General features: G+C 41.6%; 2 protein-coding genes and 1 long non-coding RNA gene across 3 annotated transcripts in view; 2 read left to right on the forward strand and 1 right to left on the reverse strand.

Moving 5' to 3' along the window:
• The window catches only part of nlrc5 (NLR family, CARD domain containing 5), a 44,553-nt gene extending 43,593 nt beyond the window's left edge, over positions 1 to 960 (reverse strand). Inside the window, exon 1 of the mRNA XM_051952629.1 lies at positions 793 to 960. The gene's annotated coding sequence lies outside the window, so the exon portion shown is untranslated. The remainder of the gene's footprint in view (positions 1 to 792) is intronic.
• Positions 961 to 1,022: 62 nt separating this feature from the next.
• Positions 1,023 to 3,318, forward strand: LOC127535202 (uncharacterized). Its single transcript, XR_007943870.1, has 3 exons — positions 1,023 to 1,097; positions 1,190 to 1,262; positions 2,785 to 3,318. It is a non-coding gene; the product is annotated as an uncharacterized LOC127535202 (long non-coding RNA).
• Positions 3,319 to 5,853: 2,535 nt separating this feature from the next.
• Positions 5,854 to 16,982, forward strand: LOC110958893 (myosin heavy chain, fast skeletal muscle-like). Its single transcript, XM_051952166.1, has 38 exons — positions 5,854 to 6,154; positions 6,236 to 6,379; positions 6,484 to 6,640; positions 6,734 to 6,761; positions 6,843 to 6,960; positions 7,052 to 7,144; positions 7,233 to 7,296; positions 7,379 to 7,477; positions 7,572 to 7,675; positions 7,788 to 7,926; positions 8,061 to 8,179; positions 8,429 to 8,578; positions 8,680 to 8,850; positions 8,941 to 9,241; positions 10,233 to 10,303; positions 10,408 to 10,495; positions 10,590 to 10,707; positions 10,792 to 10,915; positions 11,209 to 11,345; positions 11,432 to 11,687; positions 11,784 to 12,026; positions 12,115 to 12,291; positions 12,377 to 12,522; positions 12,629 to 12,719; positions 12,822 to 13,211; positions 13,318 to 13,444; positions 13,538 to 13,656; positions 13,744 to 13,940; positions 14,031 to 14,214; positions 14,306 to 14,471; positions 14,618 to 14,742; positions 14,864 to 15,172; positions 15,277 to 15,480; positions 15,573 to 15,698; positions 15,788 to 15,958; positions 16,050 to 16,154; positions 16,247 to 16,342; positions 16,824 to 16,982. The coding sequence occupies exons 1-38, from the start codon at positions 5,948 to 5,950 to the stop codon at positions 16,980 to 16,982; spliced, it is 5,823 nt and encodes a 1,940-aa protein (XP_051808126.1). The 5' UTR covers positions 5,854 to 5,947.
• Positions 16,983 to 23,837: the final 6,855 nt, after the last annotated feature.

Raw genomic sequence — 23,837 nt, forward strand, 5'->3', positions numbered from 1 at the left:
TTTTACATTTGCTGTGTTTGAGTTGTTATATGAATTGCAACACTTAAAACAACTCAGAGGGCTATCCCTCCGATAACCACTGCTATCATAATCACATGCGAAGTCACATTTTGCAGCTCGGTACAGCACGGTTCAGAATAAATCATATATGTAGAACCATACATTAAACTTTACCATCTAAAGCACAACATACAGCCACACATTTGTTAAAACCTATGTATAGATTGCACTAGTAGGCGTACCTAAACGCACCTTGTGTGAAATGATATATTAAACCAAAAAAGAAACTTGGCAGATCAACCAGGACTAGACAAGTCAACTTCATAGGCAGGGGCTTGATACTGTGTTCTACATGAAAGTGAAATTAACCTGCAAACATGTTTTATTTTTAGCAGTGTATATATAAAACTCTAAAACAAATGTGCTCTGCTTGGCTTTGTGTCGACGTTTAAACTGTATTGTAACCATTATTGTATGTTTTCATTGACTTTACAGATTTACATTTTGCTCAACTGAAGATGATCAAAAGACTAATAGCGAATTAACGAAAACGGCTACAAAGAAGTAAAGTTTAAGTTGCTATGCCTTAGCATTTCTTATGCGTGTGTGTCTGCGCAGCATTTTTTTAAACAGATGCTTTTATTTAATGTACACACACCGCATGTCTACGGGTTTTTTTCTACGTCAAAATGTTGCCTGTAAGCTTCCGATGTAAATCCATTGTCCAAGAAAAGTTATGAGGAGCACAAAATATGTCCTGCTCCTGCTGTCCCACATCCTAAGCAGAATTACCTCAACACCAGGGTCATCTAAGGTAACGCAGTCCGCATCCTCCGCCTGCAGCCCAGCAGACTTCTGCATGAGTTCATTCCTAGAATTAGACAAGATAATGCCTTTGAGAGTTAGCAAATAGTGAGGAATAAAATAAAGACTCACCAACTACTCTTGTCGCAGACTGCATTTCACTGCAGCCAGTCTCTATTATTTGAAAACGAAACCAAAGTCAAGGCGCGCATGGTTTCGGTTTTGTTTTTGAGCAGCAGTCAGACAGGCGTGCAGGACACACAGAGACACGCTCCTAATGAAACACTCTGCTGGTAAATTTCAAAGAAGGAATGAAATACTGGGGTTTCACATTTCTTACGAAGAGCTGTACAGTGACTCGGTGGTTCGCACTTTTGTCTTGCAGCTAGAAGATCCCCGGTTCGAGTCCCGGCCCGGACTCTTCCTGCATGGAGTTTGCATGTTCTCTCCGTGCATGCGTGAGTTTTCTCCGGGTATTATGGCTTCTTCTCACAGTCTAAAGACATGCTCAGGTTAATTGGTGATTCTAAATTGTCTGTAGGTGTGAATGTGATTGTATCGGTATCCCTGTGGTAGACTGGTGGCCTGTCCAGGTGTCCCCTCCCTAAGTCAGCTGGGATAGACTCCAGCCCCCTGTGAACCTGATGAGGACTAAGTGGTGATAGATAGTGGATGGATCTATCCACCAAGCTTTGAAATGAGAAACTCCTACTCCTACATGCTAATTTAAGGCAGAAAACGAAGTTAATTAATTAATTATGCAAAAAAAACACTCTTATTTTATAAAGGATTTATCTCAGAAAGATCAAACAGAGGCTGATATCCTGCCAGTGGACTTAATGTTTCAATGCAGAGCACAAATCCATGAAAGACCAGTGGCGTCTCCAGAGGGGGACAAGAGGGGGTCACTGATATCTAATTATTCATAGGTCGAGTTCAAGCACTGAAACTCTGATGTCCAAACTCTGATAACACCATAGTTGCACACCAAATAGTTGATGTGCAACTATGGTGTCTGAGTGCAAATAAAAGCAGCATTAAAGAAGGCACGGATGAGTGTAAAATACACAGTTTTTGTGCCTTTTGCTGACATATGCAGACCTGAAAACAGAGTTTAGTTTAATTAGGTGATTACAGCTATTTGCAGGAGTCCTTCCTCTGTGTTCATTGCATTTCTGCAGCATCAGAGAACAGCAGGATGCACACGAGTGTCTCCTAGGTGAAGGAGTTACGTGTATTTACACACAACTTAAAAAAGCAGGAACTTAATTCATTACTTGTAATCATACATTCAGGACCAGGATCTTGAGGTCCTCATATGTCTCATGAGACATATGAGGGAGTCACGTACAGAGTCAAAATTTAGAAGCAATTACTGTTAATCGTTTGTTGCACAGCTGAATCCTGAGTTCTATCACAGCTGGATGATATTTCACTGTAAAAGTCTGATCCAGTCACTACAGTTGAATGTTTTTAATATTGTGCATATGGTGACCTCTGTGATCAGCTCTTAATGATTAAAACGTGTTTTGATGCATCATTCTTGGCTCTACTGGTGACCTGTTCAGGGTGTCCCCTGTCTTCGCCCGAGTCAGCTGAGATAGGCTCCAGCGCCCCCGCGACCCTAGTGAGGAAAAAGCGGTGTATAGAGAATGGATGGATGGATTCTTGGCTCTAGTTAGATAACAGTGTTGAAATAAAATACAGCACAGCATCTTCTCCTGAGGGGCTGCACAGTGATGTAGTGGTTAGCACTTTCGCATTGCAGCAAGAAGATCTCTGGTTAAAATCCCGGGGTGGCCCTGGGATCTTTCTGCATGGAGTTTGCATGTTCTCCCTGTGCATGCGTGGGTTTTCTCCAGGCACTTCAGCTGCCGTTCCATTTATATTCACTTTGTAGATACAATTAGATGTTACCATGAGTGGTCAAAGTGTTGCCGTCGGTCTGCTGAGTAGCTTTTTTTGTTTGTTTTTTTACAGAAGCTTTACCAACTGACCTGTCCTTCAAACCCCCTCCCCAACCTGATCTCTGACCTCCGAGCCTATCCATCTGCTTTGTGAACAGATATCTCGTTACACTGAGCTGGCACAATTAGATACAGTACAGCAAATGCTAGGCAGGCTTACAAGAAAACATGGAAAGAAACAACTTAAATTCATATTTTTTATATTAATGAATAATCTAAATAGAATTGCACTGAACCCAGATAGCTGAAGAAACTGATTTTTTCGGTTACTGCTGTTGCTTTAATTAAATCAAACGAATCATCATGTTTGGTGAGCATGACTGAGTACAAAAACATGCCAGAATGTAACTTTCCTTTTCTTCATAAAGTACCTTAACAATGTGGCTTTGGCTTCTAATCAAGTGAGGTAAACACTTCACCATCAATCAGCTGCATGCTCACTGCTGCTACTTGGTTGGGAAATCTGCAGCTCAATAAGAAACTTTGTAGGAAAAGGCCTTTGAGCATTAATGAAATCATGTCAATAAAACAATAGTGTCACAGTGAACTCACAATATGTCTCCATTTATTTGTGTAATAAACACTCTTTCTGCCCATGGCAGGCTTTGTATCCTCCTACTCTTTCAATGACATGCCTCATTTCTAACACCACCACATAGTAGCCTTTAAAATTATTTAAATTACATGACAGCGTACGACAGGGGACCCTCAGCAAGTGCTGTTCACAGATACATGACGTGTTCCTCATCGCACCCCAACTGAGCTGACAATGCTTCACTTGGAACATAAAATCAAACTCACTCGATCATGTAGAGTCAGTCTCCTCATGGAGCTTGAAGCATGACAAGTTATCTTCCACACAGCAGTAACATTGCTGTGAAATGATGACAAATTAGTTTAGAAGACAATAATTCATATTGTTTTTTCTAAAACAACAGAAATCTGCAGTAAATTAAAATTAATCACATTCAGTACAATTTTTTGCTTAAATTGTGACTTTAAATATTGTACAGCAAGTCATAGCTTTACATTTAAATGAGCAAGACCCCTAAATTAGTAAAACTGAAATATTACACAGATTGTTCTGAACTTTATGCAAGTTGGAAAAAAATTCCCTTGTATCCAGCCACCAGAAGAAAAACATTAAGAACCATTTTTCAGCTGTCACCAACCTCCATCTATTTTTTGTCTGACCGTCACCTAAAATGTTTTAAACAACGGTTATATTTTTCACATGAATTTCAAACAAAAAATGTGCTCCTTTCCCATTCAAGAGCCCCAGAGCTTTTTTTAGATTTCATTAAAGTACCAAATAGTGCAAAATGAATTCCCAAAGTTTTTCCCACTTTACTTTGGGTGTTTAGAATTTTCACAGTGAATTTTGTTAATTTTCAAATTGTCAATAAAGAAATTACAGGATACTATGGGACAAAACCACAAGCATGTAATGAATGTTAAAGGCAGTTATACTTTAAGATGTGAGCAAAAATACCACAGCTTCCAGGTAGATATAATCATTTTAGGTAAATTTTTAAATAGGAAACTCTGATCCCATATGTTGCTCATATGCATATATTTTTGGAGCGTTTCAAACAACTGAAAAACTATTGACTGAAGGTAGGGATTCTCCTAAATTTAGTGCCGTATAAAATTTCAAATGCTTCCAAGACTCATCTGTCATCCTGCCCATATTTGGCATGTTAGAATGTTTTACCCTTTGCCTGGTAAGCATCCCAAATCATATATAAGAGGTTCGGGAGGAGTGTCACAATGTGCGGTGGAAGACCAGGGAAGTTCCTGCTTGAGGTGAGCTGAACAACCATGGAGCCTATTACCATTTAGATGCATTTCTGATTTTAAAAGCAGTAAAAATATAAGTCATGTGAGAGTAAAAAAACACGTAGATGTAGCAACTTTAAATGCATGCTGTACTGTTCTTTAGCACAAACTGAAATACATTTTTTCTTGCAGCTTTCACAATATACAATATCAAAAAGTAATAATTAAGTTGTGGTTGGGGTGTTGCTTCACTGACTTACGTATAATGTTTTCAACAGGTTTACAATATTCTTTTCACATAAGGGAAGAGGAAGGTATGTACAACTTTTATGATACATACTTTACATGCTTTTTTAAACAAACAAAATCACAAATATGTGAAATCAGTGGCCTCAGGTGTTGTCCATGCAATTTAGACAAACTTTAAATGCGACAAGTGTTAAAAGTCAGCCTTGTCTTCTAAAAATTAGATGAAGATACAGCTCAACTGCAATCTGATTACATTTTCAGGGAAAGTTATTTTTAATGGGAACATTGTTTGTGACTTAGCACAAATCTATTTGTAATCAACATTACTGGGACATTTTTTTATTGTTTTGTATGGTTTTATTATTTTATTTATATTATTGTTGCCATTGAGTTTATTACCTTGCTTCTGATCCTTTTCAGTCAATCAATCATACATTGGACAGGGCAGCACGTATCATCCTGTTAACCCAGAAATAGAGGAAAAGCTGAAATTATGTTGAGAGCATGTAGGCGACTTGAACCTAAATCAGGATGTTTTCCTTCATAGAACTGAGTGGTTTAGGGGCCTAAAATATAATTACCAATATAATTATCAATTTTGAGTGTGATATTTTCATACATCTAGCTGAATAGTTTTGGTACCTAAACTACACTAAATAGTAAGTTTTTTAAAAAGGGTAAACAGAAATTGGAAAGGAGAATTAAGTCGAAGACAAATGGGCCAAACGGGACACAAGCATCAGTCTCCAGAGTAAAAGTCATATTCTGCACTTATGCCTCCATGTCTGAACACAAACAATTTCTGTCTCTCTCAAACTGGACGTGTTTCATATGACGTCATAGTCCTACCCTTCAGTGACAAAAAAAAAATGTATCTTTCAAAACATAAATGGTAATGCAGTTTAATTGGATTTTTTTTTTAATGACACAGGATTGTAATAGTAACACAACATTCTTAAGGTGAATCTAAAATGCAGTAGCTAAAGACTACCTGTTATGGTGCAAAAAAAACTGTTGGGCATATTTTAAGTGTTTAGTAATCACAGGTACCTAGCTTCTAGTGAAGGACGAAAACAAAAAAAATTTGTTGGGGAGAACGTTCTAACATTGGGATTGTTTGATTTGCAACGCAGACATAAACCGCCACCATGAGTACAGACGCGGAGATGGCCGTTTATGGCAAAGCTGCCATTTTTCTCCGTAAGCCAGAAAAGGAGAGAATTGAGGCTCAAAACAAACCCTTCGATGCCAAGAGCGCCTGCTATGTGGCTGACGCCAAAGAGCTGTACCTGAAGGGAACCATTGTCAAGAAAGACAGTGGCAAAGTCACTGTCAAACTCTTGGACTGTGAGGAGGTTGGTGTCATGAAGTCAGAATCAACTGGAAGTTAAATGTTAAATGTGATCACATCTCACTGTGACCATGTTCTGTTGCAGGAGAGGACAGTTAAAGAAGATGACGTCTCTCCTATGAACCCTCCCAAGTTCGACAAAATTGAGGACATGGCCATGATGACCCACCTCAATGAAGCCTCTGTGTTGTATAACCTCAAAGAGCGTTATGCAGCCTGGATGATCTACGTGAGAAAATATACCTAATTAGCAAAGCGATATATTAAAATACTGCAGTACGAGTTAGAAATATCAATTGGCATTAACTTAAATGTCTCCATGATCCCTTTCAGACCTACTCTGGCTTGTTCTGTGCCACTGTGAACCCCTACAAGTGGCTCCCTGTGTACGATTCTGAAGTTGTGGCTGCCTACAGAGGCAAGAAGCGTATGGAGGCTCCACCCCACATCTTCTCTGTCTCTGACAACGCTTATCAGAACATGCTTACTGGTATGAGCCTCATGTAACAATGAGGAATTTGTTAGTAGTGGGAGATCTGTTGCAGGAATGCATTGTAAATTTCTTTGTTTTTCATTTAAACAGACAGGGAGAACCAGTCTGTCTTGATCACGTAAGTATCACACTTGCTCACTTTGTTTATTATGATTAAATATTTCTGAAAAAATTCTCACAAGTCTTTGTCTATAACCAGTGGAGAATCTGGTGCCGGAAAGACTGTGAACACCAAACGTGTCATCCAGTACTTTGCCACAATCTCAGTTGGAGGAGGAGAAAAGAAGAAGGAACCACAAGCAGCCGGAAAAATTCAGGTATGTCACGATGCCAAGATTTCTCAAAGTACAGAATATACTTCCACAAGGACGGTCCTTTTCTGATATCAAATCTAAACCTGGATTCTAGGGCTCACTGGAGGATCAGATTATTGCTGCCAATCCTCTGCTGGAGGCTTACGGTAATGCCAAAACTGTGAGGAATGACAACTCCTCTCGTTTCGTGAGTATCAAGTGATTCTGACTCAGGAGAATTCTGTTTACCAACGACCCATATGAAGGGACTTTAACAATTCTTTTCCTCCAAACAGGGTAAATTCATCAGAATCCATTTCGGCACAACTGGCAAACTGGCTAGTGCTGACATTGAAACATGTAAGTGACAAATTCTCAGTGAGAGAAAATAGAAGTTAGTTTGAGGGTGGGAAAAATTGTGACTTATGAACAAACTTTGCAGATCTGCTGGAGAAGTCTAGAGTGACATTCCAGCTTCCTGATGAGAGAGGCTACCACATCTTCTACCAGATGATGACCAACCACAAGCCTGAGCTGATTGGTGAGGAGATTGACTTGTTGCTCAGTAATTAAACCTCTTCACAATTTTCATATTAAATGCTCTACTGAACATTTTCAACCTTTTTGATTTTCAGAAATGTCTCTCATCACAACCAACCCCTACGACTTCCCCATGTGCAGTATGGGTCAGATCACTGTGGCCAGCATTGATGACAAAGTTGAGCTGGAAGCCACAGACGTGAGTGATTGTCAGAATTGAAATAATAATCATACTGTGTGTCTTATCCAGGTCACCAAAGTAGTATGTTGCCAAACTGACTACATTTCATGTGGACACCTCTTTTGCACAGAATGCCATTGACATCCTGGGCTTCAGTGGTGAGGAGAAGATGAGCATCTACAAGATGACTGGTGCTGTGCTTCACCATGGTAACATGAAGTTCAAACAGAAGCAGCGTGAGGAGCAGGCTGAGCCCGATGGCACAGAGGGTGAGCATTGAATGTTATCCCTGAGCGAAAAATTTATGAACAACAGTCATTCAGTACTTGCTCATGGTGTTTGTTGTTCACCGTATTGGACAATCACCACCAGACATACTGCATGTATTAACTTTGAAATGCAGATGCTGACAAGGTTGCTTACCTGTTGGGCCTCAACTCTGCTGACATGTTGAAGGCTCTGTGCTATCCCAGAGTGAAAGTCGGAAATGAGTTTGTCACCAAGGGACAGACTGTTCCTCAGGTAAATATGAGTTATCAATGCCAAATGCTCTTTTATACAGAAAGAGATCACTTATGTCCAGTATATTCTGACTTTAGATCAGTTTAGCTCTGTATGCTGAATGCATTCTAAATCAATAACCATATCAAATAGGTATGCATTTCTATTTGGGACATTTAGTGGTGTCAGTCCAATGTAGGAATTTACACTATTCCACCATTTTACATGAATGTGCATCAATACTGAAGTTATGCTCTTGTATTTCCTTAGGTGCTGAACTCAGTGACTGCCCTGGCCAAGTCCATCTATGAAAGGATGTTCTTGTGGATGGTCATCCGCATCAACCAGATGTTGGACACTAAGCAGCAAAGGAATTACTTCATTGGTGTCCTGGATATTGCTGGCTTTGAAATCTTTGATGTAAGTTTCATCCCCAACAAAGGAGGAGTTGCTTTGGTTTACATGACCAGATCCTTTGAATTGTTTGAAACTGGTTGCTTGATCTGTTTCTCCATTCACAGTTCAACAGCATGGAGCAGCTGTGCATCAATTTCACCAATGAGAAACTGCAGCAGTTCTTCAACCACCACATGTTTGTCCTGGAGCAAGAAGAGTACAAGAAAGAGGGTATTATCTGGGAGTTCATTGACTTCGGTATGGACTTGGCTGCCTGCATTGAGCTGATTGAGAAGGTACAGATCTACGTCATGATTCTTTTGAATGCAACTCTTACTACAGTAGAAGAACATTGTCATTGCATATCTCTTTTCCTTGTCATCAAGCCCATGGGCATCTTCTCCATCCTTGAAGAGGAGTGCATGTTCCCCAAGGCCACTGACACATCCTTCAAGAACAAGCTGTATGACCAGCATCTTGGCAAATGCAAGGCATTTGAGAAACCCAAGCCTGCCAAGGGCAAGGCTGAGGCCCACTTCTCCCTGGTGCACTATGCCGGTACTGTGGACTACAACATCACTGGCTGGCTGGACAAGAACAAGGACCCACTGAATGAGTCTGTTGTGCAGCTGTACCAGAAGTCCTCGGTTAAACTGCTGGCTCTTCTGTATCCTCCTGTTGTTGAGGGTAGGAAAACATATGTGTTACGATCCAACCGCTAGGGGTTGGCTGGACGCAACAAAATAACCAGGTGTTGTTGGTTTACGTAAAGGGATTTATTGCTTAGTAGCCATAAGGAACATAAAAGTGACCAAAAAAAACACAAGACTGGTGAGTGTTGCCAAATCAAAGAACGGAAGAAAACAAAACGAAGGCGAACAGAGTTCGTAAATTATCTAAACCCAAAATAAAACAACCGAACTCCTTAGCCAAACTTAAATACAACAGCAACACCCACCACCAGGAACAAAAACTAATACAATTGTGTGCACAAATAAACTAAACAAAACTGGTGCCTCACACTCACTGATTACACAGTTCAAAGACTAAACACAGAGTGGCTTCTTTACTAAGGTGGCAGGCTGCTAATTGGAGCCTCAGTCTCCGCTTGACAGTAGGCTCCACACCAAGGTGGCAGCCGCCAACAGAAACCCAGAGTGTCGGCAGAACCCACCACAAGTATCTACCGACCGAAACACATCGACATACAAACAAATTTTCACACACAAAAGCAGCACCAGGGTGGACTGGTCATGAATACCAACGGCCCAGACTAATCACATGGTGGCAGCTATATAGTTTGCAGGTGTGCTGAAGGCTGCATCTGGTTGGTCCAAGGAAGAGGGGAGCTGGAGGGTGGCCCAATCAGGAAGGTTGAAATACAACCGAAATACAAACCCCCAGGTTTGTACACACACAAAAGCCGTCACCAACCTCAAACCAATTAACCACCACCAAACACCAAAAATCAAATAACCTACGAAGCAATAAAATCCCTTTACCTAAACCAACAACACCTGGTTATTTTGTTGCGTCCAGCCAACCCCCAGCGGTTGGATCGTAACAATATGTTTCAGAAATTCAACAGATTGTACATTTTTATGTCTCTTCATGTGCTCTAAACGTAAAGACGTTTTCTTCTAACGCAACTTTCCCTTTCAAATCAACTGAAAAACAGAGAGCGGTGGTGGCAAGAAGGGAGGCAAGAAGAAGGGTGGCTCTATGCAGACTGTGTCTTCACAGTTCAGGGTGAGGTTTGACAAATATGATGGATGTTAGTCAGTGGTGAAATTCAAATTTGCTTGATTTGATGACAAAAGTGCACCACTTTCTACTTTTTGCACCACCTGCAGGAGAACTTGGGCAAGCTGATGACTAACTTGAGGAGCACCCACCCTCACTTTGTGCGTTGCCTGATTCCCAATGAGTCAAAGACTCCAGGTACCAAAACATGATCTTCAAAGTCTTGCTGTGTTGTGGATTGGTTTGCAATTTGCAAAACCCCCTGATAAACTGGCACATTTCTGTTGGACAGGTCTGATGGAGAACTTCCTGGTTATCCACCAGCTCAGGTGTAATGGTGTCCTGGAGGGTATCAGAATCTGCAGGAAAGGTTTCCCCAGCAGAATCCTCTATGGTGACTTCAAGCAGAGGTACAACTATTATGATAATAGAAGCTGTATGTAGATGATGAAAAGGAAATGCACAGACACTGACTGTTTATTTTCTCAAAACAGATACAAGGTACTGAATGCCAGTGTCATCCCTGAGGGCCACTTCATTGACAACAAGAAGGCTGCAGAGAAGCTGCTTGGGTCAATTGATGTTGATCACGATCAGTACAGATTCGGACACACCAAGGCAAGTACCAAGTGCTCCTTGTTTAAAATAATAGAAATTTGGTATCAATACCTGGGGCATTGAGTCTTCAGTGCAGCTCATTTACCTGTTTTCTGGTAAAATATTGGAATATTTATTTCCAACAATTTGTTGCTAATCTAATCAATGTGCCAGTGGATAAGAGACTGATCACTTGTCCACATATCGAGCAGTCAGCATGTGGAAAATTATTAAACAGTACTCATTCTATGGGTTCATTCTGGTGTCAATGTCTAACTTGATGCTGCAGTCATTATTGTCTTGTGTTTGTTTAGGTATTCTTCAAGGCTGGTCTGCTGGGTACTCTTGAGGAGATGAGAGATGAAAAGCTGGCAAGTCTGGTCACCATGACTCAGGCCCTCTGCCGTGCTTACCTCATGAGAAAGGAGTTTGTCAAGATGATGGAGAGGAGGCATGCTCAAAACGGCAAATTCTCAACACAAAGTCACATGAAAACAATCAACAAAAACTTCCTTAACGACAACTTTTTGTCCACAGGGAAGCCATCTATACCATCCAGTACAATGTGCGCTCATTCATGAATGTCAAACACTGGCCATGGATGAAGGTGTACTACAAGATCAAGCCTCTGCTGAAGAGTGCTGAGACTGAGAAGGAGCTGGCCCAGATGAAGGACAACTATGAGAAGATGCAAAGTGACCTGGCTGCTGCCTTGACCAAGAAGAAGGAACTGGAGGAGAAGATGGTGTCTCTTCTGCAGGAGAAGAATGATCTGCAGCTTCAAGTAGCATCTGTAAGTAGACATCAAGAGAAAGTGGTGCCTTTTATTTTATGTCCATACGTCCACAAAACGTCAGTGTGCTAACGTCATTTCTCCAACATAAACAAGGAAACAGAGAATCTGGCAGATGCTGAGGAGAGATGTGAGGGTCTCATCAAGAGCAAGATTCAGCTGGAGGCCAAACTCAAAGAGACCACTGAGAGACTGGAGGATGAAGAGGAAATCAGTGCTGAGCTCACTGCCAAGAAGAGAAAGCTGGAAGACGAATGCTCTGAGCTCAAGAAGGATATTGATGACCTGGAGCTTACCTTGGCCAAAGTGGAAAAGGAGAAACACGCCACTGAGAACAAGGTTTGTAAACTTGAATATACCTCACAAATAAAATAACACTTTGGAATGATGCATTCACGCAAAAATAACATGTTTCCTGCAAACACAGGTGAAGAACCTGACTGAGGAGATGGCCTCTCAGGATGAGAGCATTGCTAAGCTGACCAAGGAGAAGAAAGCCCTTCAGGAGGCTCATCAGCAGACTCTGGATGACCTGCAGGCTGAGGAAGACAAAGTCAACACTCTGACCAAGGCCAAGACCAAGCTTGAGCAGCAAGTCGATGATGTAAGTTTTAAGTTGTCTAGAAAGGTACAACAGGATCCTTCTTGAATCTTGAATATGATAGTAACACACCCATGTTCCTGTGCAGCTTGAGGGCTCTCTGGAGCAAGAGAAGAAGCTTCGTATGGACCTTGAGAGAGCTAAGAGGAAGCTGGAGGGTGATCTGAAACTGGCCCAGGAATCCATCATGGATCTTGAGAATGACAAGCAGCAATCTGAGGAGAAAATTAAAAAGTAACTAAGTTCAGCTTGTAATCTCAATTGAAAAACAATGAATATGTCAGGAGACATGGTCCACAGGACAGATGAACTCTGACTGTACATTTCATCTCTCTCACAGGAAGGACTTTGAAATTAGCCAGCTCCTCAGCAAGATTGAGGATGAGCAGTCAATGGGTGCCCAGCTTCAGAAGAAGATCAAGGAGCTTCAGGTGATGCATGCGTTGTGTTACTTCAACCATCACTTAGAAATTTCATACTTGGTCATTCAAAGGTGAACATTTACTGAAAAACTACATATCTACATCCAATAGGCCCGTATTGAGGAACTGGAGGAGGAGATTGAAGCTGAGCGTGCTGCTCGTGCCAAGGTTGAGAAGCAGAGGGCTGACCTCTCCAGGGAACTTGAGGAGATCAGCGAGAGGCTGGAGGAGGCCGGCGGTGCAACTGCTGCTCAGATTGAGATGAACAAGAAGCGCGAGGCTGAGTTCCAGAAGCTCCGTCGTGACCTTGAGGAGTCTACTCTGCAGCATGAAGCCACGGCTGCTGCTCTTCGCAAGAAGCAGGCCGACAGCGTCGCCGAGCTGGGAGAGCAGATCGACAACCTGCAGCGCGTCAAGCAGAAGCTTGAGAAGGAGAAGAGTGAATACAAGATGGAGATTGATGACCTCTCCAGCAACATGGAGGCTGTTGCTAAAGCAAAGGTACACAGCACATTCACTTGTGGTGCTCAATATCTGAATGACATTAAATCTGTAATCAGTATAAAGAAAATCTTATCACTGATCTGATTTCTCGTCTCCATGTTAGGGAAATCTTGAAAAGATGTGCCGTACTCTTGAGGACCAACTTAGCGAACTGAAGACCAAGAATGATGAAAACATCCGCCAGTTGAATGATGCAGGTGCACAGAAAGCTCGTCTCCTGACAGAAAACGGTACGTACAAAACAGTGTCGAAATGCAGTGATCGTCAGTGTTTGACAGAGAAACTGAACAAAGGCTAAAGTTTGATGACTGTTGTCACTCCAGGTGAGTTTGGCCGTCAAATTGAGGAGAAAGAGGCTCTTGTATCCCAGCTGACCAGAGGCAAACAGGCCTTCACTCAGCAGATTGAGGAGCTGAAGAGACAGATTGAAGAGGAGGTTAAGGTAAGAAACCTTCATTTTAAATGTGTATTGTCATTATTGATTGCGGATGTAGACATTTTGTTCATTCAATTGTGTGTCTAATTCCAGGCCAAGAATGCTCTTGCCCATGGACTGCAATCTGCCCGCCATGACTGCGACCTGCTGAGGGAGCAGTTTGAGGAGGAGCAGGAGGCCAAAGCTGAGCTGCAGCGTGGAATGTCCAAGGCCAACAGTGAGGTGGCTCAGTGGAGAACTAAGTATGAAACTGACGCTATCCAGCGCACAGAGGAGCTTGAGGAAGCCAAGTGAGTAATATTCAAACAACTGAATGGTCAGACGTATAGCATTATAGCATAGGTGAACAAATAACAAGACAAATGTGAATTTTTTTACAGGAAAAAGTTGGCTCAGCGTCTCCAGGAGGCTGAGGAGCAGATTGAGGCTGTCAATTCCAAGTGTGCCTCTCTGGAGAAGACCAAACAGAGGCTCCAGAGTGAGGTGGAGGATCTCATGATTGATGTGGAAAGAGCTAATGCGCTGGCTGCCAACCTGGACAAGAAGCAGAGGAACTTTGACAAGGTAACATCTTTACTTTTTGCAACCAAGCAATGAAACTGGAAAAGGATTTTTGGCTGTTCTTCTATAAAACTGTATAAACTGTGATGTTCAGGTGCTGGCAGAGTGGAAACAGAAGCATGAGGAGGGTCAGGCAGAGCTGGAGGGAGCTCAGAAGGAGGCTCGTACTCTCAGCACTGAGCTGTTCAAGATGAAGAACTCTTATGAGGAGGCTCTGGATCAGCTGGAGACCATGAAGCGTGAAAACAAGAACCTGCAGCGTGAGTTAATACCAAATTGTAGTAACAACAGCAGTAAGCTGTTCCCACTTAATTGATTTAAAATATGTACATGTGTTTGTCAGAGGAAAGTTGTACAATTGCCAATTTAAAATTTTATCAAATTAAATATTTGCATCCATCTGCAGAGGAGATCTCAGATCTGACTGAACAGATTGGTGAGACTGGCAAGAGCATCCATGAGCTGGAGAAGGCCAAGAAGCAGGTGGAGACCGAGAAGTCTGAGATCCAGACAGCTCTTGAAGAGGCTGAGGTAAAACTTTGTCTGTTTCTCTGGGGAGACCTTCTTCAACGAAACAATTTTAAGTCATGATCCAACATTGTATAAAAGCTTTAAAGGCAGAGATCAATATATTATTCTGTAAAACCATTAGGGAACTCTGGAGCATGAGGAGTCTAAGATCCTGCGTGTCCAGCTGGAGCTGAACCAGATTAAGGGTGAGGTTGACAGGAAGCTGGCAGAGAAAGATGAGGAGATGGAGCAGATCAAGAGGAACAGCCAGAGGGTGATTGACTCCATGCAGAGCACTCTGGATTCTGAGGTCAGGAGCAGAAACGATGCCCTGAGAATCAAGAAGAAGATGGAGGGAGATCTGAACGAGATGGAGATTCAGCTGAGCCATGCCAATCGCCAGGCTTCTGAGTCCCAGAAACAGCTGAGGAATGTGCAGGCACAGCTCAAGGTATTGTAATCCACACAGCACAAAGAGTTCTTGCACAAATGACAGTAAGTACACCAGCATTTAGACATTCATATGAATACTTTCCTGATCATGTTTTGCATTAGGATGCTCAGCTGCACCTTGATGATGCTGTCAGAGCCCAGGATGACCTGAAGGAACAGGCTGCTATGGTGGATCGCAGGAACGGTCTGATGGTGGCTGAAATTGAGGAACTCAGGGCTGGTCTGGAACAGACAGAGAGAAGCCGCAAAGTCGCTGAGCAGGAGCTGGTGGATGCCAGTGAGCGTGTTGGACTTCTCCACTCTCAGGTGAACATGACTTTAAGCATTTCTCCAGCATTTCACAAATCTAAACAAGCATGGAAGGAAAGAAATAACTTTACCAATTTCTCATCTTTCAGAACACAAGCCTGCTGAACACCAAGAAGAAGCTGGAGGCTGACCTGGTCCAGATCCAGAGTGAAGTGGATGACACTGTTCAGGAAGCAAGAAATGCAGAGGAGAAGGCCAAGAAGGCTATCACTGATGTAGGTTTAAAGGCCATTTGTTTGCTATTATACTCCAACCCAACAGAGAATTGTGATGTGATTTCACACTGAAAAATCTTTTTTTTCAGGCTGCTATGATGGCTGAGGAGCTGAAGAAAGAGCAGGACACCAGTGCTCACCTGGAGAGGATGAAGAAGAACCTGGAGGTCGCTGTTAAGGACCTGCAGCACCGTCTGGATGAGGCTGAGAATCTGGCCATGAAGGGTGGCAAGAAGCAGCTCCAGAAACTGGAGTCTAGAGTAAGATGAATATGATAAGATGTCTGCAGTTCAACAAATGTATGAAAACATGAATTGTTGATAATTTATGAATTTTGTACTGTTTTAAAAGGTGCGTGAGTTGGAGACCGAGGTTGAGGCTGAGCAGAGACGTGGTGCAGATGCCGTTAAGGGTGTCCGCAAATATGAGAGGAGAGTGAAGGAACTCACCTATCAGGTAAGTTATATTGACACATGGAATGTACTGTCAAGATTTATGTAACACTTACCATTACAAAAGTCTACAGAGGTTTCTATTTTCTACTACAGACTGAGGAGGACAAGAAGAACGTTACCAGGCTCCAGGACTTGGTTGACAAGCTGCAGCTGAAGGTGAAGGCCTACAAGAGGCAGGCTGAGGAAGCGGTAAGGAAAAGCATTTGTTTCGAACAATGAGTGTTTGACACTACATTATTTCACAAATGTGACCCTATGTTGGGGCTGCACAGTGGAGTGGTTAGCACTTTCGCCTTGCAGCAAGAAGATCCCTCGTTCACGTCCCGGTCTGGGATCTTTCTGCATGGAGTTTGCATGTTCTCCCTGTGCATGCTTGGGTTTTCTCCGGGCACTCCGGCTTCCTCCCACAGTCCAAAAATATGCTGAGGTCAACTGATAACTCCCGTAGGTGTGAATGTGAGTGTGATTGGGTGTCTGTATATGTAGCCCTGCAACAGACTGGCGACCTGTCCAGGGTGTCCCCTACCTTCGCCCTCGTCAACTGGGATAGACTCCAGCACCCCCTGTAACCCTAGTGAGGATAAAGCCTTGTGTAAATAAAGGATGGATGGATGGACCCTATGTTCGTTTACTAAACACTTTCACAAATTAACTATATCTTGATTTCCAGGAGGAGCAGGCAAATGTTTATCTGTCCAAGTGCAGGAAGATCCAGCATGAGCTGGAGGAGGCTGAGGAGCGTGCTGACATTGCTGAGTCCCAGGTCAACAAGCTCAGAGCTAAGAGCCGTGACTCTGGCAAGGTAAATATATGTTTAATGCTTGTCTAAAATACCAACCACTGTTATCTGTTTTATATCTTGCAATTTGTTAGTTTGTTGTCACATATCTGTAATATTACTTGCATGAGGATTTAATTCAATAAAATTAAATATTAATTACATTTCTGTGACTTAACTGTTACTGAAGTCTTTTTGGAATCATAAAATCGACCTTTCTCAAATTATGTGTCTGTTTCTTACAGGGAAAGGAAGCAGCTGAGTAAAGCACTCTGAGTGTTTCACTGTGTTGAATCATATAATATGATGTTACCTATGGTGAAACAATAAAGATTAAGCTTATGCTCTTACATTACTGTCTGTATTACATTCATTTCTTTTTCAACCCACGACAAGTAGCTAATTTAAAATTTGAATCACCTGTAACACTCAACAGACAACATGTCTGTTTAAGTGTTACAGGTGATTTTTAAATCTTAAAGGGTAAAGGTAGAGGAGAATGAGATCCAAAAATTACTAAATTTACCCCATACTTCATATTCTGCATCAGGTTTGTATTTAAAAAAAGTCAAACACAAAAAAGATTGTGTGAAAGTCTGAGATTGCTATGGCAGAAAGATCTTGGTAAAGAGATTAATGAGGAAACATGGCAAGATGTGATTTCAAATGTGGGGTGGGCTACGAGGGATGCAAGAAGCAACTTATCCATTATAAACACCTGTGTTGTTTAAAATGGGATTAATACAGGACAAAAAGTGTTTGAAATGCAATATGGAAGAAGGTACATTTCTTCATTCTGCATGAGACTGTTCAATGGTACTTCCTACTGGAATTTGATACTGAAAAAAGTGGAGGAGTGGCTGCAATTTCCTCTACCAGAATCACCTCAGTTATGTTTGTTGGGAGATAAGTCTCTCATACCATCAAGCCTGCATAAGGAAGAGCTGAGACTGATTTTAACAGGCTGTATGGTTGGGGCCAGAATCATTTTATGGAACTGGAAAAGCCCATATAAGCCAGAATTTGCGGAGTGGCTTAAGCCTATGACAGCGACAGTTGCTTTTGAGAATATGATCACCAGGGTAAACAATGTCCCAAGTAAATTTAACCAAATGTGGCAGGCTTTTTTGGCTCACATTCGTGATGCTTAATGTCTGTATGACATATCAGTGATATTCATGAAATGTAAAACTGATACGTGACTGCTGTCCCCTTTTTTTCTCTTTTTTTCCCTCTTCGTTCTTTTTGTTTTTGTTTTTTCTTGACTGACTCATGGTCACCACATATTTTGTCTGCATCATCTTGAGTAATGTATGAGTCTTGTTGTTTGTTCGGGTTTTGCTTGTTTGTTTGTTTAAATTAATATATGTGTGCATATGAATGTGTATGTATGTATGTATAAATACAGTGGGTATGGAAAGTATTCAGACCCCTTGAAATTTTTCACTCTCTGTGTCATTGCAGCCATTTGCCAAAATCAAAAAAAAGTTCATTTTATTTCTCATTAATGAACACTCAGCACCCCATCTTGACAGAAAAAAACAGAAATGTAGAATTTTTTTGCAAATTTATTAAAAAAGAAAAACTGAAATATCACATGGTTATAAGTATTCAGACCCTTTGCAGCACCTTTTTCTGTGGCGGACGGGGGGCTCCAGTTCGTGCTGTGCTGCTGGCTACGTCCGCCAGCGGGTGCTTCTTCTGTGGGATTCGCTTCGCGGAGCTTCACAGCTAAAGTAACAACTCAATGAAGAAAACAAGTGGTCCAGTACACAGTGCCTCGGACTGCTCCTTTTTAGGACACACGGACGCTCAACCTCAACGGGACTCCAAAACATGTGAAAAGTAGTCTGGAAAAGTAGTTTGGACAGAAGTGGTTTTGTCGGAGCAGTTTTCTGAGGAAAGCTTTTGATGTCGTAAATCATGACATTCTGCTGTCAAAATTGAAATCCATTAATTTCTCTGACCAAGCACAAAAATGGATGGCATCATATTTATCAAATAGAAAACAAGCCACCATAGTAAATGGAGTTAAATCTCCTTATCTTTATTCTTTATTCACAGGATAACCCCTTGAGATGAATCATCTCGTTTTCGAGGGGGTCCTAATCATTAAACAAAATAATAAGACAGAGACAGTACATGCATTGCACAGTACAGACTGTAACAAGTGAAAAACATATAAAATAAAGTTTTAAGTTTATCCAACAAGCAGACACCTACCACACACAACATACACACCATGCGTATAAACATTCACACCCCCACACACACTCCCATGGGGCTATTAACTCTCCTCAAAGTTAACAAAAAAATTATTAATAATAATAATAATAATAATAATAATAATAACTGAATAAAGAAAAATAGGTTAGTACAAAAATTTTAAAAAAAAATACACATACACACATACATACAGTGCCTTGTGAAAGTATTCGGCCCCCTTGAACTTTTCAACCTTTCGCCACATTTCAGGCTTCAAACATAAAGATATAAAATTTAAATTTTTTGTCAAGAATCAACAACAACTGGGACACAATCGTGAAGTGGAATGAAATTTATTGGATATTTTATACTTTTTTAACAAATAAAAACCTGAAAAGTGGGGTGTACAATATTATTCGGCCCCTTTACTTTCAGTGCAGCAAACTCACTCCAGAAGTTCAGTGAGGATCTCTGAATGATCCAGTGTTGTCCTAAATGACTGATGATGATAAATAGAATCCACCTGTGTGTAATCAACTCTCCGTATAAATGCACCTGCTCTGTGATAGTCTCAGGGTGATAGTATGTGTTTTTCTGAGGTACGTATTTTCTCTGTCATCTAGGAATGTAAAGGAGAATGTGAACCATATGTTCAATGTTTATTCTAGCTTGGCAAGGCTCCAGCAAGTCTAGAGACTTGAAGCCCCTTCTTTGTGTGCCTTTAATGTAAACCATATGTAGGAGGGTCCACAAGACGTATATAATCTTACTCAGAAGAACATCCATTGTCCATTTACCGCATGATGTCTGGATCACGAGCTCGTCTGTATTAAAGTACCTTTAACTTGATCTACCTGTGTCATCTCTTCATTGAGGAGCATCCACAATAAAATCATCATCATTTCACAGGGTTCTGTTTAAAGTGCAGAGAGCATCATGAAGACCAAGGAACACACCAGGCAGGTCCGAGATACTGTTGTGGAGAAGTTTAAAGCTGGATTTGGATACAAAAAGATTTCCCAAGCTTTAAACATCTCAAGGAGCACTGTGCAAGCAATCATATTGAAATGGAAGGAGTATCACACCACTGCAAATCTACCAAGACCCGGCCGTCCCTCTAAACTTTCACCTCGAACAAGGAGAAGACTGATCAGAGATGCAGCCAAGAGGCCCATGATCACTCTGGATGAACTGCAGAGATCTACAGCTGAGGTGGGAGAGTCTGTCCATAGGACAAAAATCAGTCGTACACTGCACAAATCTGGCCTTTATGGAAGAGTGGCAAGAAGAAAGCCATTTCTCAAAGATATCCATAAAAAGTCTGGTTTGAAGTTTGCCACAAGCCACCTGGGAGACACACCAAACATGTGGAAGAAGGTGCTCTGGTCAGATGAAACCAAAATCAAACTTTTTGGACACAATGCAAAACGATATGTTTGGCGTAAAAGCAACACAGCTCATCACCCTGAACACACCATCCCCACTGTCAAACATGGTGGTGGCAGCCTCATGGTTTGGGCCTGCTTTTCTTCAGCAGGGACAGGGAAGATGGTTAAAATTGATGGGAAGATGAATGGAGCCAAATACAGGACCATTCTGGAAGAAAACCTGTTGGAGTCTGCAAAAGACCTGAGACTGGGACAGAGATTTATCTTCCAACAGGACAATGATCCAAAACATAAAGCCAAATCTACAATGGAATGGTTCACAAATAAACGTATCCAGGTGTTAGAATGGCCAAGTCAAAGTCCAGACCTGAATCCAATCGAGAATCTGTGGGCAGAGCTGAAGACTGCTGTTCACAAAGGCTCTCCATCCAGCCTCACTGAGCTCCAGCTGTTTTGCAAGGAAGAATGGGCAAGAATTTCAGTCTCTCGATGTGCAAAACTGATAGAGACATACCCCAAGCGACTTGCAGCTGTAATTGTAGCAAAAGGTGGCGCTACAAAGTATTAATGCAAGGGGGCCGAATAATATTGCACACCCCACTTTTCAGGTTTTTATTTGTGAAAAAAGTATAAAATATCCAATAAATTTCGTTCCACTTCACGATTGTGTCCCAATTGTTGTTGATTCTTGACAAAAAATTTAAATTTTATATCTTTATGTTTGAAGCCTGAAATGTGGCGAAAGGTTGAAAAGTTCAAGGGGGCCGAATACTTTCACAAGGCACTGTATGTATGTGTGTATGTGTATTTTTTTTTTTAACTTTTGTACTAACCTATTTTTCAACACAATCAACGAGCAAAACTAAATTCAAAAACATCTATCTAGATTGTCCTTTTGGTGTGCCCCAAGGATCTATCTTGGGGCCTATATTATTCTTGCTGTTCATAAATGACCTTCCGGATGTTTGTAAAAATGTGAACATCCAATTATATGCTGATGATGCGGTGATCTATATAGGTGCTAAATCAGCTGAGACAGCAGCTCAAATTCTAACATCAGCGCTGACTCACTTTCAAAGTTGGCTCAAACAGTCTTGCTTGCACTTTAATACGCAAAAGACTGTATGTTTTTCTCTTAAAAAGCGTTAAATATTGCTCGCACTAATGTGTATTTTGGAGGCACCGAATTGCTGTTAGTCCAGGAGTTTAAATACTTAGGAGTGCTTTTGGACTCTACTCTTTCATTTAAAAGTCATTTCAAAATGTTAGTTAAAGTAATTAAATTTAATGTATCCAACTTCACTCAAATTAGAAGGTCAATGACTGATCAGGCTGCCATGATGTTTCTGCACAGTATGATCTTCTCATACATAGGCTATTGTATTACTGGCTGGTCTTCAGGCAGCTCAACATTAAAACCAATTGAAAGTCTTTTTAAAAGAGCTTTAAAAATTCTTGATAAAAAAAGTCTTCCTATCACCATTGTAACATTCTAACAAAATTCAATCTATTAAGTTTTGAAATTTTTATTACATTTAAAAATGTTTGCCTGATCTACAAATGTTTACATGGGTTGGCGCCACCACCTCTCTCAAACTACATTAAATACAAACCAACCAGTTCACGGATCACCAGGGGCCTCATTTATAAAGCTTGCATACGCACAAAACAGGGCTAGAAAGTGGCGTACGCCACTTTCTACGCAAAGGTTGTGACTTATAAAAACAAACTTGGCGTGAGAATGTGCGCACCGGTGCACCAACCTTGATTCTTGATGCTTCCTTACGCACAAAACAGGGCGTAAATCACAAACTTTGCGTAGAAAGTGGCGTACGCTGTGTACGTTGTGATTTCTAAAACAAACTTGGCGTGAAAATGTGTGCACCGGTGCGCCAACTTTGATGCTTGCTTAAGCACATTTTGGAGACAGAGGGAACGGCAGTGCTGGAGGGTGAAGTGGCGAATTGAAACCAGATTGATCTCAAACCTTTATTGTTATCACATATTAGACTTGTAGAGCCGGATAATCATAAACCCTCATTGTCGTAGATGTTCATAAAATGCGTCATTCGGCCGACGACTGTATTTGCAGAACTATGTTCATATATTAACAGGGGCGGATTGAACCTTATTTCATTCGGTCGTTTGACCGAAGGGCCGGTATCTGGGGCCGGTGCGGTGATCTTTATAAAATAATTTTGTTTACAGATCACCCGGCGCCCGTACGGCTCATCGGGGAAAGCAGAAGACCCATTTGTAGGGGTGGTCTCCGACGCAGTGGCTCGGGTTCGATTCCTGCCTGCGGCACTTTTATGCATGTCTTCTCCCTACTCTTCTCCCCATTTCCTGCCACTCTTCACTGCAACTATCACAGTAAAAAGGCAAAAAAAAGTAACGTATTTTGTTTATTTATCTATATGCGGCCGAATGGGATGAGCGTCCAACCATTAATCAGCCCCGTACAGGCACGCAGGCACACATGCTTCACACCACAACCCCCGAGTGAAAATGAATTTGTCTATGTGAACCGAAAAAATGTACATTCAATCAGTGTACAAATTATTTGTACATCGGACATGATCATAGCAAATTTAGTGGCAGGGTGGCCTGGGTCAACACATGATTCATTCATCCTGACGCACAGCAGTGAAAAGACTGGCCGGCTACTGTGTACGTTAAAGCCGTGTACAGAGAAAGGATGGATGGATATTCATTGTTTGTCGGACAAATGTGTTTATATTACCCGCTGTGGTAATCACATCTGAAAGTGATTTATACCGGCGGATTCATGAGAATCTAAGCTTTCCATCGGCGTATAGTGTTTATATAATCGCGTTTGCAGCCTTCGGGCATTCTTTACATTCCTATGCAAATTAGTAAGTGTACCGCCGGCGGTACACGGAAGTTTAACGGGTTAAAAATACTCGAGTTTGCGCTGCAAACTCCCAGCGCAAACTATATACTCCCAGTCCCGCTTGACTTCTCGCTCAGCTTTTGCCTCCAGCATAAGCCCCGGCCACGAAAAACGTCACAATGTTTGTAAACAAATAAAGGGTCTATTGTCCCCATCAGACGCCATGGTCTCTCCGACGGGCAGCTTCACTCTTCAGCCCAATGACACGGTCAAGTATAACGCTGTGCGGACGCGTTCATATGATTGGCTGAACAGTACACCCACCCCCATGTGGAGTGAGTTTTTGTGATTGGCTGAAAGGAGGGAGACATCTGATTGGCTACAGAAACTTCCGTGTTGAAAAAAATGCATTTGTGGATCGAGCTGACGGCAGAGCAGTCTCAAAAAAGATTCACACAC

This window comes from Acanthochromis polyacanthus, chromosome 8 (assembly GCF_021347895.1).
Source record: "Acanthochromis polyacanthus isolate Apoly-LR-REF ecotype Palm Island chromosome 8, KAUST_Apoly_ChrSc, whole genome shotgun sequence".
NCBI lineage: Eukaryota > Metazoa > Chordata > Actinopteri > Pomacentridae > Acanthochromis > Acanthochromis polyacanthus.